This window comes from Entelurus aequoreus, linkage group LG07, assembly GCF_033978785.1.
Source record: "Entelurus aequoreus isolate RoL-2023_Sb linkage group LG07, RoL_Eaeq_v1.1, whole genome shotgun sequence".
Classification (NCBI taxonomy): domain Eukaryota; kingdom Metazoa; phylum Chordata; class Actinopteri; order Syngnathiformes; family Syngnathidae; genus Entelurus; species Entelurus aequoreus.
Window position 1 is genome coordinate 74,274,718 of NC_084737.1, and position 27,763 is coordinate 74,302,480.

A 27,763-nucleotide genomic window follows, 5' to 3' on the forward strand; every position below is an offset into this window, starting at 1 on the left:
GTTTTTCTTAAACTGTTCAACAATTTGCTCACAAATTTGTTGACAAAGTGGTGACCCTCGCCCCATCCTTGTTTGTGAATGACTGAGCATGTCATGGAATCTACTTTTATACCCAATCATGGCACCCACCTGTTCCCAATTTGCCTGTTCACCTGTGGGATGTTCCAAATAAGTGTTTGATGAGCATTCCTCAACTTTATCAGTATTTATTGCCACCTTTCCCAACTTCTTTGTCACGTGTTGCTGGCATCAAATTCTAAAGTTAATAATTTATTGCAAAAAAAAAAAAAAATGTTTATCAGTTTGAACATCAAAGATGTTGTCTTTGTAGCATATTCAACTGAATATGGGTTGAAAATGATTTGCAAATCATTGTATTCCGTTTATATTTACATCCAACACAATTTCCCAACTCATATGGAAACGGGGTTTGTACTTTCAATGACAGCTAACACTAACTATCCAAATTAATAGCTCACAACCAAAGCTAATGCGATGCATGTGTTAGGTGTGTACATAATGTGTGTCATTACGTCCTAGAAGCCGCAAGAGGTCGTGATAGAACGTGTAAAATACATTGGAAAGTTAGCTCCCTCTAGACATCTGTGTAAATGTTGCAAACAGCCCCTTTAATATTCAAATAACTGTTGTTTGAAAACATTTAACATAATAAGATGCTTCCCTTTTCGTTTGATCACCTTCCTTTAAGTAAAAAAACAAGTTTAATTTAATGTTTAGGCATTTTTTAAAACTTCTGAGCACAGTTTATAATACAGTATTCATACTCCATGTGAATTGATAGCTTGAGTAATAGTAAATTCTTCCTGAAAATATAAGCTCATATCCAAAAAGGGGTGTCTTAAAAAAAGAAAGGACAGTTGCACAACAGTAAATTCTAGCACAGCAGGACATCCTCCCTCAACTCTCTCAAGGTTTACACGTCCACGGCTGACCTTTGCTTTGTGTTACACTGTAACAGGAATCTGCAGCTCTTTTTAATCCACAGGGACTAAGTGTTCCACCACCGCAGGAAGAGTTTTAAAGGATCAGTGATGAGGATGAGAAGTTGTTTTTCGTAGCCTTTTTATTATACACGCACTACAGTATCTTCTGCTGATGGGAAAAAGAAGACTGCCGTGAACGATACAATCCTGGAGTGTTATTATTTTCTATAGTAAGCCACATTAAATGAATAACTAAGTTGGTGATAAATCAATCAGAAGGACATTGTAATTTGTATTAGTTCAATAGTTTAAAAAGTGATAGAAGTTATTTTACTGTGTTTTTTGGACAGTTCTAATGGCGAATGTCAGCATAGTCCAAGGATGCCCGTTTAATAAACAGGTAACATGGATCACTAGTTTTGGGTAGTTAACACACTACATGTTCTAACTATTAAAAACAAGGACATCTCGTCGAAACAGGGACAGTTACTGTACGTGAGTTTTCAGCATAACCAAATAAATAATAAAGATAAATAAAAGACGCTATACACAATGCTCACCTGCGGTGAAAAAAATGTGCCATTATTGCGTTTGAATAAAAATAGACTCTGTGCCAGTTCCCCCAAAAAAGTCATTGGAGCAGTTCAGTGGGGGGGGGGGAAAAGCAACATTGCCACCATGTGGAGACGAGGGTTTAGTGCAACCTGGTCAAAGCCGGCAGGACGGATAAACGCTTCGATCAAACGAATAAAAATGATCTTTAAACAACAAGCATGAGAGGTTAGGGCCCAAATAATCCAGCATGCCTGGTAAATCTCCCAGAGGTTAAAAAAAGTGTCGACTCTTAACTTGCAGAGAACCTTCTTCAATGTGCTTGGTGCTTTTGTCTTTACTACAAAAAGGTGCGGGGGGGGAAGCACAGGGTTACTTGCAAATGGCCTCCAGAGCATCCAGAGTGCGCTTGATGTCTCGAATCTGTGCCGCCAGGACGTTGATGGGCTGCATGGAGCGGTCCAACTCCTCGCATCGGGCCATCAGCGTGTACATGCCCTGCAGGGAAGAAGCACAAACATGAGGCCTGCGATTCAAGCAAGACTAAAAGGTGAGCTTGTGGAAGTTGAAAGACTGTCAAAGTTGGAACCCGCATCGCACGGTCCAGTTACTTTTGAGTCTGCGATGACATTTAGGTGGTAAGGTCAAGGCTTGGCATTTAAACAACATGCTGCCGCGTATAAACACTCAGACTGAAGCGGAAATGTGCAGGGAATGTTTTTTTTGCTTTTCTAGAGTATTGATTCGAAGTTCAAGTGCAATCCAAACAAATAACGTTTTACTCCAGACCAGTGGGTGGCAGTAATGTAATTTCCAATTATGTGCCCACTGCCACACACTTTATTTATTTTTAAACTACAAACCCTGTTTCCATATGAGTTGGGAAATTGTGTTAGATGTAAATATAAACGGAATACAATGATTTGCAAATCCTTTTCAACCCATATGCAATTGAATGCACTACAAAGACAACATATTTGATGTTCAAACTCATACTTTTATTTTTTTTAAATAATAATTAACTTAGAATTTCATGGCTGCAACACGTGCCAAAGTAGTTGGGAAAGGGCATGTTCACCACTGTGTTACATGGCCTTTCCTTTTAACAACACTCAGTAAACGTTTGGGAACTGAGGAGACACATTTTTGAAGCTTCTCAGGTGGAATTCTTTCCCATTCTTGCTTGATGTACAGCTTAAGTTGTTCAACAGTCCGGGGGTCTCCCTTGTGCTATTTTAGGCTTCATAATGCGCCACACATTTTCAATGGGAGACAGGTCTGGACTACAGGCAGGCCAGTCTAGTACCCGCACTCTTTTACTATGAAGCCACGTTGATGTAACATGTGGCTTGGCATTGTCTTGCTCAAATAAGCAGGGGCGTCCATGGTAACGTTGCTTGGATTGCAACATATGTTGCTCCAAAACCTGTATGTACCTTTCAGCATTAATGGCGCCTTCACAGATGTGTAAGTTACCCATGTCTTGGGCACTAATACACCCCCATACCATCACAGATGCTGGCTTTTCAACTTTGCGCCTATAACAATCCGGATGGTTCTTTTCCTCTTTGGTCCGGAGGACACGACGTCCACAGTTTCCAAAAACAATTGAAATGTGGACTCGTCAGACCACAGAACACTTTTCCCCTCTGTATCAGTCCATCTTAGATGAGCTCAGGCCCAGCGAAGCCGACTGCGTTTCTGGGTGTTGTTGATAAACGCTTTTCGCCTTGCATAGGAGAGTTTTAACTTGCACTTACAGATGTAGCGACTAACTGTAGTTACTGACAGTGGGTTTCTGAAGTGTTCCTGAGCCCATGTGGTGATATCCTTTACACACTGATGTCGCTTGTTGATGCAGTACAGCATGAGGGGTCAAAGGTCACGGGCTTAGCTGCTTACGTGCAGTGATTTCTCAAGATTCTCTGAACCCTTTTGATGATATTACGGAGCGTAGATGGTGAAATCCCTAAATTCCTTGCAATAGCTGGTTGACAAAGGTTTTTCTTAAACTGTTCAACAATTTGCTCACGCATTTGTTGACAAAGTGGTGACCCTCGCCCCATCCTTGTTTGTGAATGACTGAGCATTTCATGGAATCTACTTTTATACCCAATCATGGCACCCACCTGTTCCCAATTTGCCTGTTCACCTGTGTGATGTTCCAAATAAGTGTTTGATGAGCATTCCTCAACTTTATCAGTATTTATTGCCACCTTTCCCAACTTGTTTGTCACGTGTTGCTGGCATCAAATTCTAAAGTTAATGATTATTTGCAAAAATAAAAATGTTTATCAGTTTGAACATCAAATATGTTGTCTTTGTAGCATATTCAACTGAATATGGGTTGAAAAGGATTTGCAAATCATTGTATTCCGTTTATATTTACATCTAACACAATTTCCCAACTCATATGGAAACGGGGTTTGTACACAGGTGAAACTAAAAAATGTGATTATCGTGCAGAGGTTTGTTTATTCCAACAATTAGATTGACAAGGTGAAACTAATATATGACATAGGCTGATAACATGCAACTTGAGATATTTCAAGCCTTCTTTTGATATAAGTTTGATGATTATGGTTTACAGCTTATGAAAACCTCAAATTGAAAATCTCAGACAACTTGGGGTTTTACATAACTGCAAGACATGATCATCAAAATTATAACAAATAAAGGCTTGACACTTGGCATGTAATGAGTATATATCACATATTAGTTTTACACTTGAAGATGAATTGCTGAAATGAATTAACTTCTGCACGATATAAAAATATTTTTGACTTTCACCTGTATTGTGGCTGCTGCTCTGCCATTTTGTCCCACTGCAAGTGGACTGTGACCAAAACGACCCACAGCATATGGTGACTGGTTATGTAGTCTTTGCGTAATCCTGTTTACAACCCAACTAAAAAAAATATTATTGGGTTTCACTAATCGTGTTTTTTTAACGATTGAGTTTAATTTCAAAGAGATCACATTGAAACAATACAGGAGAGGACTACAATGCTTTCTATATAATAACTGGTTGTTGATTTATTATATTGGTCTGATCTAATAGGACATTGGTGCCAATGGACAAACTATTTATACTCTTGCCTGGGCACGCTCCCTCCTCTTGGAATGGGCGATATGGTGTAAAATCTGTTATGTAATATAATATATATTGCAGCCTCTTCCAATAACGATACGTATCACGATATATTATTTGGCATATAAATGGTAATTGAACCATTTCAAAACAAGTTACATAGGCTCCTGATTTAAATGCTGAAGTATAAAGTAACATATAACGTCATTACCAGTTGTATTGTTTTCAAAACTGTTATTAATGTACTTGTTAATGTACTGTTAATATCTGGTTTCTTTGTTGTAGGGTGGTTCTAGCTACACTTCTGTTAAAATGAACTAAGCACGTATTATTCTGTTGTTTGGATACTTCACATTAGTTTTGGGTGATGCTACAAAAATGGGTATCGATCCTTCCAAATAGTTTTGAATACAGTATCGTCAGTCCTACCAATTTTCATACTTAACATTTTTCAGGATCATTTAATGATTACATTTTTGGCAAAAACACAGAATGGCAGTGTAGCAATATTATTTAAATATTAAAATTATTTAAATGTATAATAGACTATTTATATTATTCACATGTGAATAATGCTGTATAATAGACTGAATTTATGTTGTTCACATGTGAATATCGCTGTATAATAGACTGTCCATCCATTTTCTACCGCTTGTCCCTTTGGGGTCACGGGGGCTGCTGGAGCCTATCTCAGCTGCATTCGGGCGGAAGGCGGGTACACCCTGGACAATTCGCCACCTCATCGCAAGGTATTTATATTATTCACATGTGAATAATGCTGTATAATAGGCTGTATTTATATTATTCACATGTAAAAAATACCTAAGTGTTTATTGTCTATTGTGAGCTAACTGTGGTGCTGAATTTCCCCCAGGGATCAATAAAGTACTTTATATTCTTTTCTATTCTATTATTCCCTTTTATCTATTTTCTTTTTTTTTTTTGTGTCCTGTCCAGCTTCTCAGGCAAATCATATAGTTGATGTAAATGCCCATATCGGCTGTTCACTTTTATCACACACAAAATGTATACCAAAGTCAATAGAGCAAAATAACTATTGGCTATTATTTCCTGAGTTTGTAAACACAGACGAAAAAAAAACATATTGTGATATTAAAAGAAATATCAATCGGACTCATCTAAACCTATGAGCATGAACTGATGAAGCCTATTTGGATGAGAGGCGAAACACCTTGTAAGACAACTTAAATGCACTAACAAAAATAAATAAATGTATAGCGTATTTTTCGGAGTATAGAGCGCACCGGTATATAAGCCGCACCCACTGAATGGTAGGAGAAAAATATATTTTGTTCATAAATGAGTGGCACTGGACTATAAACCATTGTGAAATTAGTTATTTACACAGAAAAATGTTGTAAACGTTTAATTACATAATCCAATTATTTCTAAACAGTGCCAGTAACACGGCAGTGAAACGGGCTGATCAAACAAAACAGAAGTCATCGTCATGGACCCACTAGCTGTGGAAGCTAGCTCTCCAAACAGCTAAACAGACTCAATAACTTCACTGTGACGTTTTGGGGAATTTACTGAGGAATTTGTGAAACTGAAACAATACAAAAATAATGCCATTGTAAGTTAATAATACTAACAGACGCTTGTAAACGTGTTAGCATATTAGCTAATGCTAACGACGCTAGGTTGATTAGATTACGGTAGCACGTACAAATATGTATGAAAACACTACTAACAAACGTGACGGTTTAGTACCGTAAAGTATAAATTGTCTTTGTTAAGATTGTAAAACTTACAAACGTTGCTTGGAGTGATGAATGAAGAAACAATACGAGCACAAACGCGATGGATGACTAGTAGGCGGAACGGCACGTGTACTTCCGGTTCAAAGCACTAAACAGAAAAAAATACTGTAGCGAGCGTAGTGCGTGCAGTGAGCGAACTCGTCCAAAAGATGCCAACATAGCAGAAACAACACCATTTCAGAGTCTCTGTGGGTGTTTTATGAAAACTATTTGTTGAATAAAAACATCATGGCCGTTAGCAAAGAAAAATCCATCAATTAGCCACACCGTTTTATAAGCCGCATGGTTCTAGGGAAAGAGTAGCGGCTAATAGGCCGGAAAATACAGTAATATAATTCCTTACAACATGCCGTGGGCCACATAAAAACTAGTTGTGGGTGTCAATTATCACACCGTTAACTGAAACAGTAAGCTACTGCATTAAAATATACCCTGAAAGTAGTGAAGGGTGCAAACTACAGCCCAACAAGCACAAATAAATGTCCAATATTTGAAGAAACAAGCTCAAAACAAAAATTGTACCAAATGTACAATATTTCCTGGTCACACCATGTGGACAACCATGACTTAGGTACCTTTATACTCATATCCACAGACTCTCCCAGACTATCCACGGAGTCTCTGTAGGTCTGAATGTAGCCCACGCTCAAAGCTGTCATCTGGTCAGAGAAGCAGAAAGAAGTCTCACTCCAAGCAGGAACACAGAAACCAAACACAGGACCTAAAGACAGCGTGTGTGTTGACGTACATTCTGGATGGTTCCGTTGAGGCTGCGCATCATCATCTCCACACTGTGCGCCACGTCCTGAGTGTGTCGTTGCAGGTCCACCAGGACGGTGGGATCAATGGGCGGGATATCAGCTGGTCTCCGTGACAACCCTCTGCTGCGGTAGATGGGACCTGAACAATCCGCTGGGAAAACATGAGACATATGAGAGCACTGTAAGGAGACAGCATGCTATTTAGGCGGCAAATTGCTTGGGCCTGACTTAATTGCACTCTCTGCTGGTTGTTGCCAAGTACTGAGATCTATTACGCTTACCCTACAAATACTGTACAGTACATGGATTTATCATCCTGATGACTATTGTTAAAAAAAAAACTCACTAGATAAAACATTGACTACAACTACACAATTCAATTAGATAACAGCAATTACTTATATTTTACCCCCAACTTACTAAATAAATAAAATAAAATAAAATAAATAAAAATTAAAAATAAAATATATATATATATATACACACATGAATAATGACAGTGATAATAATAAATATATCATTATTAATCATAATGTATTCTATTATTTATATTATTGATAATTATATTTATATTTCTGGAATATATACATATACATATATAAACACACATATATATACAATTTTGCATATATACACATATATACATGATATACACATATACATACATATACACACATACATATATATACACACACATACATATATATATATATATATGTATATATATATATATATATATATATATATATATACATATATATATATATATATACACATATGTATATACACTACCGTTCAAAAGTTTGGGGTCACCCAAACAATTTTGTGGAATAGCCTTCATTTCTAAGAACAAGAATAGACTGTCGAGTTTCAGATGAAAGTTCTCTTTTTCTGGCCATTTTGAGCGTTTAATTGACCCCACAAATGTGATGCTCCAGAAAGTCAATCTGCTCAAAGGAAGGTCAGTTTTGTAGCTTCTGTAACAAGCTAAACTGTTTTCAGATGTGTGAACATGATTGCACAAGGGTTTTCTACTCATCAATTAGCCTTCTGAGCCAATGAGCAAACACATTGTACCATTAGAACATTGGAGTGATAGTTGCTGGAAATGGGCCTCTATACACCTATGTAGATATTGCACCAAAAACCAGACATTTGCAGCTAGAATAGTCATTTACCACATTAGCAATGTATAGAGTGTATTTCTTTAAAGTTAAGACTAGTTTAAAGTTATCTTCATTGAAAAGTACAGTGCTTTTCCTTCAAAAATAAGGACATTTCAATGTGACCCCAAACTTTTGAACGGTAGTATATATATATATATATATATATATATATATATATATATATATATATATACATACATACATACATACATACATACATATATATATATATATATATGTGTGTGTATGTATATATATATATATATATATATATATATATATATATATATGTATTAGGGGTGTAACAGTACACAAAAATTTTGGTTCGGTACGTACCTCGGTTTAGAGGCGGTTCGGTTCATTTTCGGTACAGTAAGAAAACAACAAAATATACATTTTTGGGTTATTTATTTACCGAATTTGCAAAATCTTCCACCAAAAATATTTTTCTTAGTGGAATATTTGATGTGAAGTAATGGGAACCTTGGATAGGTCAATAATTCCTAATAACATTGATTTTGATTCAATATTATGTTTTGAGCAATGACAGTTTGAAAGAAAAAAAAACAGCTTTGTTTTATTAGTCAACATTGCAACTTTTTCTAAATTACATTTAACCTTTAAGCTTTTTCATTTCACTTTTGTTATGTTTTTGTTTATTTTAATAGTATTTTTAGAATGTGCCGTGGGCCTTTAAAACATTAGCTGTGGGCCGCAATTGGCCTCCGGGGCACACTTTTGACACCCCTGCTATAGATAATAAAAAATGGAATCTGATAAATCTATGGATAAAAACCAGAGCCTGGCGACGCATGCGCGTTTATCATAACTCTCTCGCTCTCTCTGTCTCTGCCCCTCCCTCACGAATGCTGCTACGCGCACAATTTGTTATGTTTTTAACCCCTTCTTAACCCTGAAAGTACTTTGAAAATACACGCAACCCTAACTCAAAATGCCGGACATTTGAGGCATTTAAGAAACTCCGCCCTGACAGCTCCACAAAAGAGGACATGTCCGGTGAAAAGAGGACGTATGGTCAGTCTATCCTAGCCCGTTAGCTGTTAGCATGGCGTGTGTTGTGCCTCGGTGTGCATTGTTGACACAACGTGCGTTACGCTACTTAATATGTCCGAGTGGAAACTCGTTCGGTACACCTCCGAACCGAACCGGAACCCCCGCACTGAAACGGTTCGATACAAATACACGTACCGTTACACCCCTTATATATATATGTATGTATGTATATATATATATATATATATATATATATATATATATATATATATATATATATATATATATATATATATATATATATATATATATATATATATATATATATATATATATATATGTATGTATGTATGTATGTATGTATATATATATATATATATATATATATATATATATATATATATATATATATGTATGTATGTATGTATGTATATATATATATATATATATATATATATATATATATATATATATATATATATATATATATATATATATATATATATATATATATGTATATATATATATATACATACACATATATATATATATGTGTATGTAAGCACCAAAACTATGAATGAACACATGTGGAGTTATGTACTTAACAAAAAAAGGTGAAATAACTAAAAACACGTTTTATATTCTAGTTTCTTCAAAATAGAAACATGTACTTTCACCTATTCCTCAATGCCCATTATCTCAAGCTCCATTTGATTGAATGGGAAGCATTGGTTTTCATATAGTATTACATATGTATGTATAACATATATTGTATTTAAAAATATTTAAATACAAAAATGATTTTACCTGGTAGTGTCAGGTTTATGAATATCATCCATCCATCAATCCATCCATTTTATTCACTTTAAAATTATTTCAGTGCAACTTCCCCTTCTTCCTGTGTCTAAAGTAATAGGCCAGGTTAATCCAGCAGGGTTTGCGTCAAGAGTGAAGACGGGCAGCTGCTTGTTTAATGAGGCAGAAATGTGAGGAAGCCAGAAAGGGGGGTGCAATACCTCAACACGTTTAATTATTCAGCTCAGAATTTCAGCGAAAGGGAAAAAGTGAGGAAGCCAGATGGGATTCAGGGGATATATATCTAGGATTTCTATTTTTAATTTTTCCTCAATTTAATATGCGACGGGCTAATCTACCTTTTACGCTTTTAAAATGAGGCGAGATTGCGAGGAGTAAAAAGTGCTGCCGCACTGCAGACATCAACATTTGCAAGTCTTATACATACAACAGGCCGCTGAGATCACTGGCTAAAGATAGCACAGAAACTGTTCATTACTTCTAATTGTGTGGACAAGTCGGAGGCTATGCATTTGTGATGCGTACAGAGGCTCTTTCTGCCTCTTAAAGGCCTACTGAAAGCCACTACTACCGACCACGCAGTCTGATAGTTTATACATCAATGATGAAATCTTAACATTGCAACACATGCCAATACGGCAGGGTTAACTTATAAAGTGACATTTTAAATCTCCCGGGAAATATCCGGCTGAAACGTCGCGGTATGATGACGTATGCGCGTGACGTAGTCAGTTTAACGGAAGTTATGGTACCCCGTAGAATCCTATACAAAAAGCTCTGTTTTCATTTCATAATTCCACAGTATTCTGGACATCTTTTGCAATTTGTTTAATGAACAATGAAAGCTGCAAAGAAGAAAGTTGTAGGTGGGATCGGTGTATTAGCAGCGGACTACAGCAACACAACCAGGAGGACTTTGTTGGAGAGCAGACGCGCTAGCCGCGACCTCACCTTGACTTCCTACGTCTCCGGGCCGCCAAACGCATCGGGTGAAGTCCTTCGTCCTTCCGTCGATTGCTGGAACGCAGGTGAGCACGGGTGTTGATGAGCAGATGAAGGCTGGCTGGCGTAGGTGGAGAGCTAATGTTTTTAGCATAGCTCTGTAAGGTCCGGTTGCTAAGTTAGCTTCAATGGCGTCGTTAGCACAGCATTGTTAACCTTCGCCAGCCTGGAAAGCATTAACCGTGTAGTTACATGTCCACGGTTTAATAGTATTGTTGATTTTCTATCTATCCTTCCAGCACATCGCTTTTTTTTGTTTCTATATGCAGTTAAAGCACGATGCTATCACGTTAGCTCGTAGCTAAAGCGTTTCGCCGATGTATTGTCGTGGAGATAAAAGGCACTGAATGTCCATTTCGCGTTCTCGACTCTCATTTTCAAGAGGATATAGTATCCGAGGTGGTTTAAAATACAAATCCGTGATCCACAATAGAAAAAGGAGAGAGTGTGGAATCCAATGAGTCAGCTTGTACCTAAGTTACGGTCAGAGCGAAAAAAAATGTGTATTTCACTGCATTCTAGTCCGTCACTCTAACGTTCCTCGTCCACGAATCTTTCATCCTTGCTCAAATTAATGGGGTAATGGTCCGAATAGCTCTAGCTGCGTTGAAAACATTAGGAAAATATGAGGGAGTGAACAACTGACAACGTCACGCTACTTCCGGTAGGGGCAAGGTTTTTTTTTATCAGAGACCAAAAGTTGCGAACTTTATCGACGTTCTATACTAAATCCTTTCAGCAAAAATATGGCAATATCGCAAAATGATCAAGTATGACACATAGAATGGATCTGCTATTCCCGTTTAAATAAAAAAAATTCATTTCAGTAGGCCTTTAAAGACTGTGCAGAGAGGAAAAAACACACAAATGTGAAGGCACCAAGTGCGCATTCACAACTACAACCAATGAAATGCTTACCTTTCGAAGACAGGGTATCTATCTATTTGTGACATTTGCTTGGCAGATGACGACTAGCTTTCACTTGAAATAGAAGAGATAAACTCTTTTTTTTCATGAGAATATACTGAGATTTCTAACAAAAAAGGAATGTGACGTTATGATTTGTTTCCTAGTCTTTATTTAATTAAAGAAAAAATAGAAAAGTGTGGTTGTAGACAGCCCCTGGATATTGTCAGGAAATTACAGTTACACTTGTCAGGATAATATCCCATTTGTGAGCCTATTTTGGGAGGGGTGCCCTCCCAAAATGTTCTGCTTCTCAAAACCGATATCCAATAACTATCATCTATTATTTTGCAAATGTTGATTTAAGTGTAGTTTGTGAACAGCTGAGAGGTAAGAAAGCTTCAAAAAAAGTGGACATGACAAATGGTACTTGTAGAATTGTCCTAACCAAATATTACATCACTACTGGGGTAGGGTTTATTACATCACATCCATTAATCAGTAATGACTCTTATTTCCTGATTTCCATCTATCAGTCTGTGTGTGCAGGAGTGTGGCGATCACGTCTTATTTTGCTAGCAAACATACATGCAAAAAATAGCGGCTGCGGCTTAGAATTACAAACCATGGCTTCGGGTGATCTACTGGCCGATGGGCTCAAGTGTCTTCATGTATTGTCCTACATCTAGGCTGCTAGCAGTGCAGACCAGCTGCAGTCTTGCTGCTCGGGGAAGCGATCCAGTGTGTCCGGGTGCTTTTCTGTCACGCCTTGGCGTCTAAAAGCCGTCCATGATTGACACTTTAGCCTCAAATGAAGGAGAGCGGCTGCGTGTCCTCCCACCTCATGCCCACTCTGCTGGCGCGGGCAACATAGAGGCTAGCTCTGTTTGCTAGCTCTGTTTAGTTCCTTTATTGTATTTCCATGAGGAAATTGCAGATCTCTTCGGCCATAGTGTCGTCTCTGGACTATTCAGAGAACGGCCAACGGCTTTTCTTTGCGGCTGGCTTTGGGCGGCTCCTTTTGCAGACACAAGTGTCCTCATGGGCTTTTAAGGCATGGACACTGGTGGCATTATGGGGGGACTAGTGTGGTTTGATGTGTGTTTGAAGACAGTGTTTTTGTTTTTTCTTCCTTGCGAAATGTTTGCAGGGAATTTGGTGTGAGATGTCTTACTCTGAAGGAGTAAATAAGTCCTGCACGGCCGACACAATGTTTGTTTTAAATTATGCGGTCCAATGAGTTTAAGGGAAGTTAGACCTCCTACAAAGTAACTAACAGCACAGTATGGGAAATCTCCCCTGACGGGAGCATTTTTTTAAAGCTTTTATCAGTTACCTCAGCTATTTTTTAGTGTTAGCGGATCATCGGTGTGACGTCATAATTCCTAATATTTCCGGTAACAGGTCGTGTGTTTCAAATAAGAATTTGCTATGTTCTGGCCAAAAGAATGTTTGTAGTAGCGTCAGTAATATCAATAGCAGAGCAAGTGTGTCCAATCTTTTGACTGGTATTGTATACAACAAAAGTAGTTGAAAAAGTACTACAAGTAAACATATTCTGTTGAAATAAAATAGTACCGTATTTTTCGGACTATAAGTCGCTCCGGAGTATAAGTCGCACCGGCCGAAAATGCATAATAAAGGAGGGGGAAAAAACATATATAAGTCGCATTGGAGTATAAGTCGCATTTTTGGGGGAAATTTATTTGATAAAACCCAACACCAAGAATAGACATTTGAAAGGCAATTTAAAATAAATAAAGAATAGTGAACAATAGGCTGAATAAGTGTACGTTATATGACGCATAAATAACCAACTGAGAACGTGCCTGGTATGTTAACGTAACATATTATGGTAAAAGTCATTCAAATAACTATAACATATAAAACATGCTATACGTTTACCAAACTAAATCCCATGAAATCTTATACGTCTAGTCTCTTACGTAAATGAGCTAAATATATTATTTGATATTTTACGGTAATGTGTTAATAATTTCACACATAAGTCGCTCCTGAGTGTAAGTCGCACCCCCGGCCAAACTATGAACAAAACTGCGACTTATAGTCCGAAAAATACGGTATGTCAAAAACCTGTTATGAAATAATAGCAAAATGAAGCTACTGTGTCTGTTGTAAGTAGGGATGGGTACCGTTCACATTTGAACTGATACAGTACCAATTTCTGGTACCTGGTAATACTGGTACTCAACGGTAGCAGTACATTACTTTTGTGTGTGTTAATAAACATTGTTTTTGGTAATAGAATAAAAAAAAAAATCTTGCAACATTTAAAATGAGCTGATTATAAAAACTGCTGTCCAGCTGCTACAAATTGTTTTATTATTGCATTTCTGAGTGTCATTTACAAGTATGACAATAAGTTGCTATTACTTTGCTAAATCTAGTATTTTGTTGCGCCCTAAAGCGTGTTAATACTGTATGTATTGTAATTAATACGCACCAGCTTTTTGATTGTAAATGCATTTTAGTTGTAGTTTTCATTAACAAATTTGGACGTGTTGAAAACGCCATGTAAACAGTAGCATATCAATAGCAAAACCAATGTATATTAGCATCAAGTTACCACATTTTTGGAAAAGAGGAGCATTAGTTTACTTATGTTGGAGCATTATTTTAGTCAATTTCTTTGTTGGCATTGAAAATTGCAACATTACCTACCCAGAAAGTCTGCTCTCAGTGCTGCTGGAGTGATTACCAAGTGTTAAAGTGCTGACTCGGCAAACGAGCGTGACGTCAAGCGCAACCCAGATACCGAAATATGGCACCATTGGATTTTACGTTAATCGGTGCCTGGGAGGATCGGCGGGATTCGGTACCCATTCCTAGTTGTGAGGGTTGGTGTATGTACAAGAAGCTCATACAAAATACAATGTATTTGTTGCAAAGCCCATCCATTCATCCATTTTCTACCGCTTGTCCCTTTCGGGCATCTCTACTGTATTCGGGCAGAAAGCGGGGTACACCCTGGACAAGTCGCCACCTCATCACAGGTCCAACACAGATAGATAGACAACATTCACACTCACATTCACAACACTTTAGTGTTGCCAATCCACCTATCCCCAGGTGCATGTCTTTGGAGGTGGGAGGAAGCTGGAGTACCCGAAAGGAACCCACGCAGTCACGGGGAGAACATGCAAACTCCACACAGAAAGATCCCAAGCCCGGGATCAAACCCAGGACCTTTGTATTGTGAGGCACACAAACTAACCCCTGTGCCACCGTTTTTTATCATTTCAACTCACTTCTGGTGAGCAGCTAAAAGACTAATAACTTTTTGCTCCACTGTTGTACTCACAGTCACTGCAGTCCAGACTAGGCTTGGAGCTCATCTTGATCTTCTGCTCCAGGTTCTTGGTGATGAAGTGGGTCAGGTCTCCCTCATGGCTGACCGTGCCCTCCAGTTCAAGGGCCGAGGAAATGGTCGCCCGTCTGCCCTCGGACTGACCCGCTTTGCCTGCTCCACGGGCCCCCACACCGCCTGTAAACAAGTGTAATTGACACATAAGGTACGGAGTTTCTTACACAGTCTCAAACACATTTTAACAGAACTATCTGGGGAGGTAGCTTGTCTTGTACAGTAGGTGGCAGTATGCATCATAATTATGCTTCCTAGTACACATCAAACGCATCTGGTCTGCCAGAGAATAAGAGAAGGTAGCAGGAGGAATAATTGTTGTCAACCAACCACATTTTTAGCTATATCTAGCGAGTATTCAGACCCCTCCAGAGACTCTTAAGCGACAAATCTAGCAACTTTTTCTTGTGTTCGTGGAGACTTTTGCAAACCTGACATACGCCACCGCCAATTATGCTAATTATATTGCATAATTTGGCGATGACCCACCACTACAAATAGATCACAGCCCTACGGGAAACACTGCCTTGTATACAAATCCTGTCTTACCGCCGCACGATTGGCTGATCTCATCCAGGCTCTTGCTGTCCTGCATCCCTCGGACGTTGCGGACCCACACCTGGGCCATGACGTGAGGGGGACAGGGGACATCGTCTGAGGGGAGAAGAGGAGGCGGCGGGGAGGAGGAGGTGCTGGGACCTGGTGCGGAGGAGGAGTAGTGACGTAAAGACTGGAAGAACAAAGGAAAATGTAAATCAGTCACATTTTTAAAAAAATCATTACTTGCTTTGTTTAGAAACTTCACAATGTACTTATATACTCATTTATGACAGTGGAGCTTCGATTTATGGACTCCTCATTATACCAGCAAATACAAAAATGCTTAGTCGTGTGAACCTTGTCTTAGTGTACATTTTGTGCCAGTTTGCCACAGTGCTATTTGCTACTTTGTGGGCTTTTAAACTTCTTTTTTTTAGCCTTTCAAAAAAAAAATTCTCGTTTTGCTATCACAATACAGCTCTAAAAAAAGCAATGGACAAGCAATGTGTGGTTTGAAGCATTCAGGAAGTAACAACAGCGTTGTCGACACTGCCTCACCCGTCCCCCCTGCAGTTTGGTGCATGTACCAGCACACTCACAGCAACAGTAGAAAAAAGCATGGTCAGAGACAACCACAACGTATACCACCGGGATGCCGCCAGTTGTTTGCTACTACAGTGGTACCTCAACCGACGAGCTCTCGAACCTCTGAGGTCCGAGAGCCAGCTCCAGCTCGTGGTGCCCAAGACGAGACTTGAAACCAGGGGAGACAGGGCCTTCCATGTGGTCGGCCCTAAGCTCTGGAACACTCTGCCCCTCCATGTTCGAACTGCTCCCACAGTGGAGTGTTTTAAGTCTCGTCTTAAGACCCACTTTTATTATTTGGCTTTTAACACTACGTGAGTTGTGTGGTCCTCTGTGTTCTTAAAATTTTGATTTCTATTTATTGTTTTAATTGGTTTAACCTAGGGATGTCCGATAATGGCTTTTTGCCGATATCCGATATTCCCCAACTCTTAATTACCGATACCGATATCAACCGATACCAATATATACAGTCGTGGAATTAACACATTATTATGCCTAATTTGGACAACCAGGTATGGCGAAGATAAGGTCCTTTTTTAAAAAATTTATAAAATAAGATAAATAAATGTAAAACATTTTCTTGAATAAAAAAAAAGTAAAACAATATAAAAACAGTTACATAGAAACTAGTAATTAATGAAAATGAGTAAAATTAACTGTTAAAGGTTAGTACTATTAATGGACCAGCAGCACGCACAATCATGTGTGCTTACGGACTGTATCCCTTGCAGACTGTATTGATATATATTGATATATAATGTAGGAACCAGAATATTAATAACAGAAAGAAACAACCCTTTTGTGTGAATGAGTGTGAATGAGTGTAAATGGGGGAGGGAGGTTTTTTGGGTTGGTGCACTAATTGTAAGTGTATCTTGTGTTTTTTATGTTGATTTAATAAAAAAATTAATTAAAAAATCGATACCGATAATTTCCGATATTACATTTTAAAGCATTTATCTGTCGATAATATCGGCAGGCCAATATTATCGGACATCTGTAGTTTAACCCTTTAAAATCGTTTTTAATCATATTTATTTTGATATTGTTTTTATATATACTTATTTTTTGTTTTTATTCAGTCATTGGTGGAGCTAAGGATAATATTTGAATATTGTTTTTAATATTGTTGTGCAGCACTTTGGAAACATTTCTGTTGTTTAAATGTGCTATACAAATAAAGTGGATTGGATTGATTGGATTGCATTGAGCACATTGCGTTCCGCGACCAAGCTCGTAACTCAAAATGCTCGTATCTTAAAGCAGACCCCTCCAGTGAAATGAATCAACATCAATTGAACCCGTGCTTGGCCCTCCCAGAACAGCACAATTTTAACATTTAACATGCCTTTTAAAAAGAAAAACAAACTTTTGGATGTTGTTTGAAATACAATAGTAATACAAATTACTACAGTAGTTGTATGAATGTAACAGAGTAGGTAGGTAATGGAAAATTCCCATGGCCAGCACTCCCGTGAACACATCACCTGTGTTTTGTAATACAGTAACATTTATGCAAAGCGTTTTACCTTTTCCAGCAGACTAAAGAGGACTTAGAAATCCTTTATTGTTTGTTCTGTTTGGCGTCTTCCCATCTCATTAGATCCAACATGTACAACTAACCAAGTCCCCAAAAAGGGAAAGTTTATTGCGGCAAGTAATGGCGGAAAAAAAAGAGGATATTTCTAGTTAGCGATCACCCACAGTCAGCGTTGTGGTAAAGAAGAGTTGAGGCTTTTCAGGCGATGTGCTGGGAGAATTATGCTAGCTTGCAAGTAAGACAGGATGTTTTGGGGCGGCTCTTACGGCATTCACTGTAGCATTAGCTACGCCACGTAGCGGCTCATAACTTTGCTTTCAATTCAAAGCATAAAAAAACACACCTTGTATCTCAAGTTACTCGTAAGTTGAAGTGCAATTGTATATACATTCATAAAAATGTGCCGTAATTGCTATTTAACCCTTGTGTAATGTTCATATTGTTGTTACTCAGCCAGCGTTTGCGGTTCTGATGGACCCGTTGCATTTTGTGGCTTTGAATGCCTCACAATCAAACAGTTTTATGTTAAAATACTGAACAGATGTTTACCTTATCCCAATAAACATCTGTTCAGTATTTTAACATAAGAGTGTTTGATTGTGAGTCATTCAAAGCCACAGAATGGAACAGGTCCATCAGACCCACAAACCCTGGCTGAGTAACAACAATATGAACGTTACACGGAAAATGTATCTGCCAGTTTCTGCATCCCACAGCGATTGTTCTTTTGGGTTTCTGCACCTGCGGTTCCCACACAAGGTTGCAACATTGTTTGTCAACACTGTCTGCTCTCATTTTCTCGCACATTTGACCCTCTGATGTTCTGTGTACCTACACTCTGTCCTCCTCCTGTCTAGGCCTGCTTTGTGTGTGTGGGTGTGTGTGTGTGTGTGTGTGTGTGTGTGTGTGTGTGTGTGTGTGTGTGTGTGTGTGTGTGTGTGTGTGTGTGTGTGGTACACAGAACATCAATTTCCACACTTGTATTAGCCCCGGGTCCAGTGGACCCGGACATTTATATGTAATAGAAATGTGCAGGTGGGGTGTATGGTGTGTGGTCATTAAATATGTATTCTGATATATGTTCTTCACAGAAAATGAGCCAAAGTCAGTGAGTCTCAGTTTGAAAAATTAATTAAATTGTATCATGTTTCTTTTCATAAAAACATGAAACTGGGTCCCACAGACCCGAACACCACACAATTGTTAACCCTTGTGTGGTGTTCGGAGTGTTATGGAACAAATAGCATTGCTGCCTTCATGCAAATCTTTTTCATATGATTCAACAGCACATCTGCTAGTTGCAGCCAGGTAGTGCCGTATGCCCAAGCCAACATGCTGAGAAAGAAATGTTATTATTGTACATATGATGTAAAGATAAATTTATTCAGAGCCTATTGCACTCCCCTGTGTACTGCCCCCCTGCGGGTAAAGTATAAGCAGAAAAGCATACAGAAACTGCAGGTTGCTTATAATGACTGTATGAGGCTTCTCCTGGGAATTCCAAGAAGATCCAGTGCAAGCCAGATGTCTGTTAGTGTTGGGGTGCCCACTTTTTCAGCGTTGCTACGCAACATTATGTATAAGTTTATGTGTAGGGTATCTGAGTCTGAAAATGACATAATCTCTGTGTTAACGAACTCTGGCCGCAGTTCTGTTAAGTACTCATCTGGACTGTGGAATCATTGGCACACATGTTTGTATGTCAGAAACTGACATTTGGGTTTTATGTTTTTATTATTTTTATGTTTTATTGTTTTGTTTTTAATGTATGTTTTATTGTTTTGTTTTTTAATGTATTGTATTCTGTTTTTATATGTTTAAATGGATCTCAAGGTCTGCAATAAAGATTGATGATGATGATGATGATAGTGCACTCCTCTATTGCTTCAAGACAGTAACGAACAATCAATCTTAATTCAGCTGTCATACAGCTGTAAACGCTGTGCGCTCACCTCAACTTCTTTTCTCTCTCCGGCAACCTCAGTCCGCCATCTCTTTTCATTCTTCTCATCCTCCTCCTCGTCCTGTTTCTCTTTCTCTTCCTCCTCTTCTCCACTGTCCAAGTCTGTGGTGACGGGGCGTCCTCCCCTAGACGAGGAAGGTTTAGGCGGAAAGTCTTGCCGCAGACCCGCAGGCCTGCTCGGGCCTCCAGGACAGACTCCACCCAAGTAGTCTGCCGTGCACGAGTCCTCAGAGGGCGAGAGGTCCATCTCAGGAGAAGGGTGTAAAGACAAACTCCTTCTCACATTGTCCTCTATTTCTGTATCCAAACAACGGCGATCGTGGACTGTGTTTTCTCTACCAAAGTAATTTTCTGTGTGTCTGAGGAAGGAATCCTCTGTGGGAAAGTCATCTTTGTTACCTACACATTTCACCACTGGAACATGAGAACTGTTTTCCGAACAAGGAGACGTCGCGACTCCGTTTGCTGTTTCCGGCACTTCTGTGCCCACCGCAGCGGAGCGACTCATCCCTCCACCTGCTGGAGGACAGACAGTATATTACAGTTTTGGTATTATTTCTAATCTGTGCCATTTACAGCACATTTGCCCCTTGTATGTGCATTAACTACAACTAGCACATCAGAAAGGGAAAACATCTGCAAGAAACTCTTGTGGATGCACTACCAGTCTGTGGTTGCCAGTGTTCTGTACTACATCGTAGTGTGCTGGGGGGGGGCAGTACATTTAAGAAGTACAGCTCCAGACTGGAGAAACTGATCAGGCGGGGCGGTTCTACGATCGGAATAAAACTGGATTCACTGGTGACGGTGGAAAAACTAGTGAGCATCCTGGATGATGCCAGTCACCCTCTGCATACCGTTATCAGTAGCCAGAGGAGCCTGTTCAGTGCTAGACTGCTTCATCCCAAGTGCAGGACTAATAGACTAAAAAACTCCTTTGTCCCACACGCCATTAGACTGTACAACTCCTCTCTGGGGGGGGGGGCACTAGGATGACAGGGGATGCAAAACAATAACAGTGCAATACTTTTTCATAACATGGTCACTACTGCCTAGTTTCTCTTGTTATATTCTTATTTTACTGTTATATTTTTATTCTCATTGTTGCTTTTTATTTTTATTGTATTGTAATATTTTTCTATTTTGTTTCCATTTATACCCCCATTATTTACTTTTTAAATTCGATCTCAATTTTGTACACTGCTGCTGGAATTTTAATTTTCCTGAGGGAACTCTCCTGAAGGAATCAATAAAGTACTATTTATCTATCTATCTATCTATCTATCTATCTATCTATCTATCTATCTATCTATCTATCTATCTATCTATCTATCTATTCTAAATGCATTTTGATATTTTGCAACCTAACAGCAATGACTTTAAAACTAGTAATAACACGGTTTATCATTGTCTTCATATGGTTACGGATAAATAATCCAAGCGTGCTACGGCATTTAGTGGAGCACCGGTTTAAACACAGGCAGCTTTGTTGATGTTGCTCTATTGTTGTTGTTGTTGTTGTTGTGTTTGCTGTTGTTGTCTCTGTCTTATCCCCCTCTTGTCCCCACAATTTCCCCCTCTGTCTTCCTTTTTTTTTCTCGTTCTATCCCCTCCTGCTCCGGCCCGGCTGCACCAAATGATAATATAAATACATTTAATAAAGTCAAATACAAATAAGGCAACAAGTGAAGTATCCTACACTTCTCTTTTGTAAAGTTTGATGATCTTGTTAAATATAATACATTAATAATCTTATATAAAGCATTTAACAAATTATTGCCGCCTAATCTACAACGTTTTTTTATAAGACGCGTGCAGGCTCATAACTTGAGAGGCTTTGGATATTTCTCATTGCCGAGAGCTCAAACCACTCGTAAACGTTTTTGTGTGTCTGTATGCAGAGTAAAACTATGGAAGAAACTGGACTTACAACACAAGCAATGCCAAACTATTAATCGATTTAAACTATTATACAAACAAGGGGTCTGGTTCAAATATAGAGATGAGGGTCTTTAATTTGACCTGCTGCTATACTCTGTCTCAAAGTGTTAACATGTGCTCAATGTTTCCTTACCATTATTGCTATGTTGTCTATTACCATTGTTGGTATTTTGTCTATTACCAATGCTGGTATATTCATTATTCCTACATTGTTGATACAAATTATTGTTACAGTGTAATAATTATTGTTACAGTGTGGTAACATGCACTAAACTATACAGCGCGGCTTATATGATCAGAGCCGATCAGTTTACGTTCACGCGCAGGTATAACGCGGCGCGCTCCCGTCTCATCTGCTGGTGCGCGAGCCCGGTAATTAGACAGATGTGTTAAATCAAGGAGGACAAAAAGACGCCACCGCAGAGTGGAAAAAGGTTTAGTTCATTACAGATAACCCAGAGTTGTGCCAAAAGTGTACCAAAACCAAAAGCTGAACGGACAGCCGGTAAGATTGCACTTTATTTCTCTTTGTGGGTGTGGCGCACTTGTTGCGCTGGTGAGATGGGGGGGTGCGGGGGAGTTGTGTGCATGTAGCGTGCTTAGTCTGGAGGCTAAATACACACGGTGTTTTGTGTAACTGTTGTTTAGTAAGGAAGTGTTGTGATTCTTTGCTTAGTTTGATAAATGTTGGAGCAGTTTGCTTCATCAGGAGGGTGAAGTCGCTCAACTTAAAGGCCTACTGAAATGAAATTGTTTTATTTAAACGGAGATAGCAGATCCATTCTATGTGTCATACTTGATCATTTCGCGATATTGCCATATTTTTGCTGAAAGGATTTAGTAGAGAACATCGACGATAAAGTTCGCAACTTTTGATCGCTGATAAAAAAAAGCCTTGCCTGTACCGGAAGTAGCGTGACGTCACAGGCTGAAGGATTCCTCACATTTTCCCATTGTTTACACCAGCAGCGAGAGCGATTCGGACCGAGAAAGCGCCGATTACCCCATTAATTTGAGCGAGGATGAAAGATTTGTGGATGAGGAACGTGAGAGTATAGGACTAGAGTGCAGTGCAGGACGTTTTTTTTTTCGCTCTGACCGTAACTTAGGTACAAGGGTTCCACACTTTCTCCTTTTTCTATTGTGGATCACGGATTTGTATTTTAAACCACCTCGGATACTATATCCTCTTGAAAATGAGAGTCCAAAACGCGAAATGGACATTCACAGGGACTTTTATCTCCACGACAATACATTGGCGAAAGCTCTTTAGCTACGGAGCTAACGTGATAGCATCGGGCTTAAATGCAGATAGAAACAACAACAAAAACCCTGACTGGAAGGATAGACAGAAAATCAACAATACTATTAAACCATGGACCTGTAAATACACGGTTAATGCTTTCCAGCTTGGCGAAGCTGAACAATGCTGTTGCTAACGACGCCATTGAAGCTAACTTAGCAACGGGACCTCACTGAGCTATGATAAAAACATTAGCGCTCCACCTACGCCAGCCAGCCCTCATCTGCTCATCAACACCCGTGCTCACCTGCGTTCCAGCGATCGACGGAAGGACGAAGGACTTCACCCGATCATCCGTGCGGTCGGCGGCTAGCGTCGGATAGCGTGTCTGCTATCCAAGTCAAAGTCCTCCTGGTTGTGTTGCTACAGCCAGCCGCTAATACACCGATCCCACCTACAACTTTCTTCTTTGCAGTCTTCATTGTTCATTAAACAATATGCAAAAGATTCACCAACACAGATGTCCAGAATACTGTGGAATTTTGAGATGAAAACAGAGCTTTTTTGTATTGGATTCAATGGTGTCCGAATACTTCCGTTTAACTATTGACGTCACGCGCATACGTCATCATACATAGACGTTTTCAACCGGAAGTTTAGCAGGAAATTTAAAATTGCACTTTATAAGTTAAACCGGCCGTATCGGCATGTGTTGCAATGTTAAGATTTCATCATAGATATATAAACTATCAGACTGCGTGGTCGGTAGTAGTGGGTTTCAGTAGGCCTTTAAAGTGTTGGATTTAACTGTGTTGGATCATTGGCTGCTGGTGAGGGCATAGAAAAAGGGGCATTTTTCTACCAGTAGACAGTGTTTAAGATTGAGTGTTTCACTGCTAAATTAATAATATATTTATATTGGATATGGATTTTAAATATGTATCTAAAATAGGTGGTTAATTGGTTAGGTATTTATGTATTTGCATATTGGGTTTTCTGATGCATTTGTCTATTGTGTTTCTGGGTTTAAATGTATTTTAATGTATCTTGGTGCATTTATGTTGAGACAATTTATTTAAAATCTGTTTTAACTTAAAGGGAAAATATTAGTCCATTTTCTTGTACTTGTTTAATAGTTAAGAATTTGATAGCCTAATTAATAATTGTAAATTATGGGATTGATAATTGATTGATTTTTTACAGCATGTTAATCTAGTGTTGTTTTGTCCTTAAAGGTTTTTCACCTAAAGGGAGCTAAAGGCTACTAAAGACCTCTAATGACAGCTAAAGAAACTAAAGTCTACTAAAGTCTACTAACACTGCTAAAGACTGCTAAAAAGACTAAAGAAGAAAAAAAGAAGCGGTTTCTTCGTTTGGAAAAACTGTTGCAAACTAAAGGAAAATAAAAGGAAAAAAGTATCAACGGTCTGGTCTTTTGAGTGAAATCCAGAAGCCACATTCAGCATTGCTACATCCCTTCAAGTGTGGGATAAGCACAGCGAAAAAAGCAAAACACTTGACAGTAAGAGTGAAACTCATGTGAATAATCACTGAATGGAGAACTGGGGGTGGGATTAAATAAATGATCTTCTTCCCACTCCCTTTCAGGCAAAACTGGACAACCATGCATTACATACTATACATTACCTTTTGCACTATATTAATTTATATTTTTATGTGTTGTCAACGTTGTACTTTTTTGTGTCATTGCCTGAAATAAATAAATGAAAAATGAATGAAAGTAAATCTGAACAGCCAATATGGGCATCTACATCAACTATATGATTTGCCTGAGAAGCTGGACAGGACAAAAAAATAAATAAATAAATAACAAAAACAAAAAAAACACAAGCAGCTTTATTAGCACTAACATGGAATCACGTGACATAAAAAAAAGTCCCCTATTGTTACAATAAATAGACATGTGCAACAAACTCCCCAATGAGTCAAAGTCAAACGTTATCAAAAGACAATTGTGGATAAAATTGTGTAAATAAAATGTCTTTGTAATGACAAAATGATGTAATCTAGCCGCCCTGCCAGCTGCCTGTCAACAGTGGGTGTTGTTCAATCGGGTTAGCATCGCGCGGCTAACATTAGCTCAGCTGTCAAAGGCCTCGACAATACCACCATTTTAAGATTCGCCTAGAAATGTGGGGCGTATTTGGGTAGAATGTGCATTCTATGTGGCGTGTATGACAATATCAGAACGTATACATACCGAGCATACGCTCTATAAGACGAGGTAAACAATCTTGCTCGTAGTTGATGTGCCTTCAACCCTGTGATCAGACGTCAAGTCCGTCTGCAAAATGCTTCCCCGCGACAAGCAGATACATGGTTCCGCTTAAAAGATGCAAACTCGTCTAATAATGTACAAATGGTGGTAAAACAGTAGAAATATAAAGATTAAATGTGTTTAAAATACATTTTAAGAGCGTTATAAGTCAAACCGTTTTTTTTAAAATGTGTTCCCGTATTTCGAAGATTCTTTATATTTAAACGCCGTCTATATTTGCACTTTACAAACATAATTAAAAAGAAAAATATGTCTGCAAACAATGTTTTAACCCAGAATATTATTTTTCCTGTTTTGCTATTACTACAGTGCGTGTAACTTCTTCGTTAGTGTGGTTGTTGGTGCCATAGACATCTTATAAGTAGACGCAGCAATGGCTGCTGTGACGCGAGAAATTCGGCCGCCATCTTGAAGTGGTGATGAGGAGCCGGCGAGCAGCCTAAACTGACAGTTGACTGGTAGAAAACAAAGATGCTAAACTGACAGTTGACAGGTAGAAAACAAAGATGCTAAACTGACAGTTGACAGGTAGAAAACAAAGGCGCTAAACTGACAGTTGACTGGTAGAAAACAAAGATGCTAAACTGACAGTTGACAGGTAGAAAACAAGGATGCTAAACTGACAGTTGACAGGTAGAAAAGATGCTAAACTGACAGTTGACAGGGAGAAAACAAAGATGCTAAAATGACAGTTGACTGGTAGAAAACAAAGATGCTAAACTGACAGTTGACTGGTAGAAAACAAAGATGCTAAACTGACAGTTGACTGGTAGAAAACAAAGATGCTAAACTGACAGTTGACTGGTAGAAAACAAAGATGCTAAACTGACAGTTGACAGGTTGAAAACAAAGATGCTAAACTGACAGTTGACTGGTAGAAAACAAAGATGCTAAACTGACAGTTGACAGGTTGAAAACAAAGATGCTAAACTGACAGTTGACTGGTAGAAAACAAAGATGCTAAACTGACAGTTGACAGGTAGAAAACAAAGATGCTAAACTGACAGTTGACAGGTAGAAAACAAAGATGCTGAACTGACAGTTGACAGGTTGAAAACAAAGATGCTAAACTGACAGTTGACTGGTAGAAAACAAAGATGCTAAACTGACAGTTAACAGGTAGAAAACAAAGATGCTAAACTGACAGTTGACAGGTAGAAAACAAAGACGCTAAACTGACAGTTAACAGGTAGAACAACAAAGATGCTAAACTGACAGTTGACAGGTAGAAAAGATGCTAAACTGACAGTTGACAGGGAGAAAACAAAGATGCTAAAATGACAGTTGACTGGTAGAAAACAAAGATGCTAAACTGACAGTTGACTGGTAGAAAACAAAGACGCTAAACTGACAGTTGACTGGTAGAAAACAAAGACGCTAAACTGACAGTTGACAGGCAGAAAACAAAGATGCTAAACTGACAGTTGACAGGTAGAAAACAAAGATGCTAAACTGACAGTTGACAGGTAGAAAACAAAGATGCTGAACTGACAGTTGACTGGTAGAAAACAAAGATGCTAAACTGACAGTTGACTGGTAGAAAACAAAGATGCTAAACTGACAGTTGACAGGTTGAAAACAAAGGTGCTAAACTGACAGTTGACTGGTAGAAAACAAAGATGCTAAACTGACAGTTAACAGGTAGAAAACAAAGATGCTAAACTGACAGTTGACAGGTAGAAAACAAAGACGCTAAACTGACAGTTAACAGGTAGAACAACAAAGATGCTAAACTGACAGTTGACAGGTAGAAAAGATGCTAAACTGACAGTTGACAGGGAGAAAACAAAGATGCTAAAATGACAGTTGACTGGTAGAAAACAAAGATGCTAAACTGACAGTTGACTGGTAGAAAACAAAGATGCTAAACTGACAGTTGACTGGTAGAAAACAAAGACGCTAAACTGACAGTTGACAGGCAGAAAACAAAGATGCTAAACTGACAGTTGACTGGTAGAAAACAAAGATGCTAAACTGACAGTTGACTGGTAGAAAACAAAGATGCTAAACTGACAGTTGACTGGTAGAAAACAAAGATGCTAAACTGACAGTTGACAGGTAGAAAACAAAGACGCTAAACTGACAGTTGACAGGCAGAAAACAAAGATGCTAAACTGACAGTTGACTGGTAGAAAACAAAGATGCTAAACTGACAGTTGACTGGTAGAAAACAAAGATGCTAAACTGACAGTTGACAGGTACAAAACAAAGATACTAAACTGACAGTTGAC

At 38.6% G+C, this 27,763-nt stretch overlaps 1 protein-coding gene across 2 annotated transcripts; it reads right to left on the reverse strand.

Moving 5' to 3' along the window:
• Nucleotides 1-717: 717 nt before the first annotated feature.
• Nucleotides 718-25,807, reverse strand: borcs6 (BLOC-1 related complex subunit 6). 2 transcript variants are annotated; one of them, XM_062052239.1, is made up of 7 exons: nucleotides 25,455-25,807; nucleotides 20,039-20,565; nucleotides 15,968-16,148; nucleotides 15,359-15,541; nucleotides 7,120-7,283; nucleotides 6,947-7,030; nucleotides 718-1,994 (listed from the first exon to the last, which is right to left on the reverse strand). In XM_062052239.1, the coding sequence occupies exons 1-7, from the start codon at nucleotides 25,459-25,461 to the stop codon at nucleotides 1,869-1,871; spliced, it is 1,272 nt and encodes a 423-aa protein (XP_061908223.1). In that variant the 5' UTR covers nucleotides 25,462-25,807; the 3' UTR covers nucleotides 718-1,868. The 2 variants fall into 2 exon arrangements, with proteins under 2 accessions (XP_061908223.1, XP_061908222.1); XM_062052238.1 differs by having other exon boundaries at nucleotides 720-1,994; nucleotides 20,039-20,568; nucleotides 25,455-25,804.
• Between the last annotated feature and the right edge of the window lie 1,956 nt (nucleotides 25,808-27,763).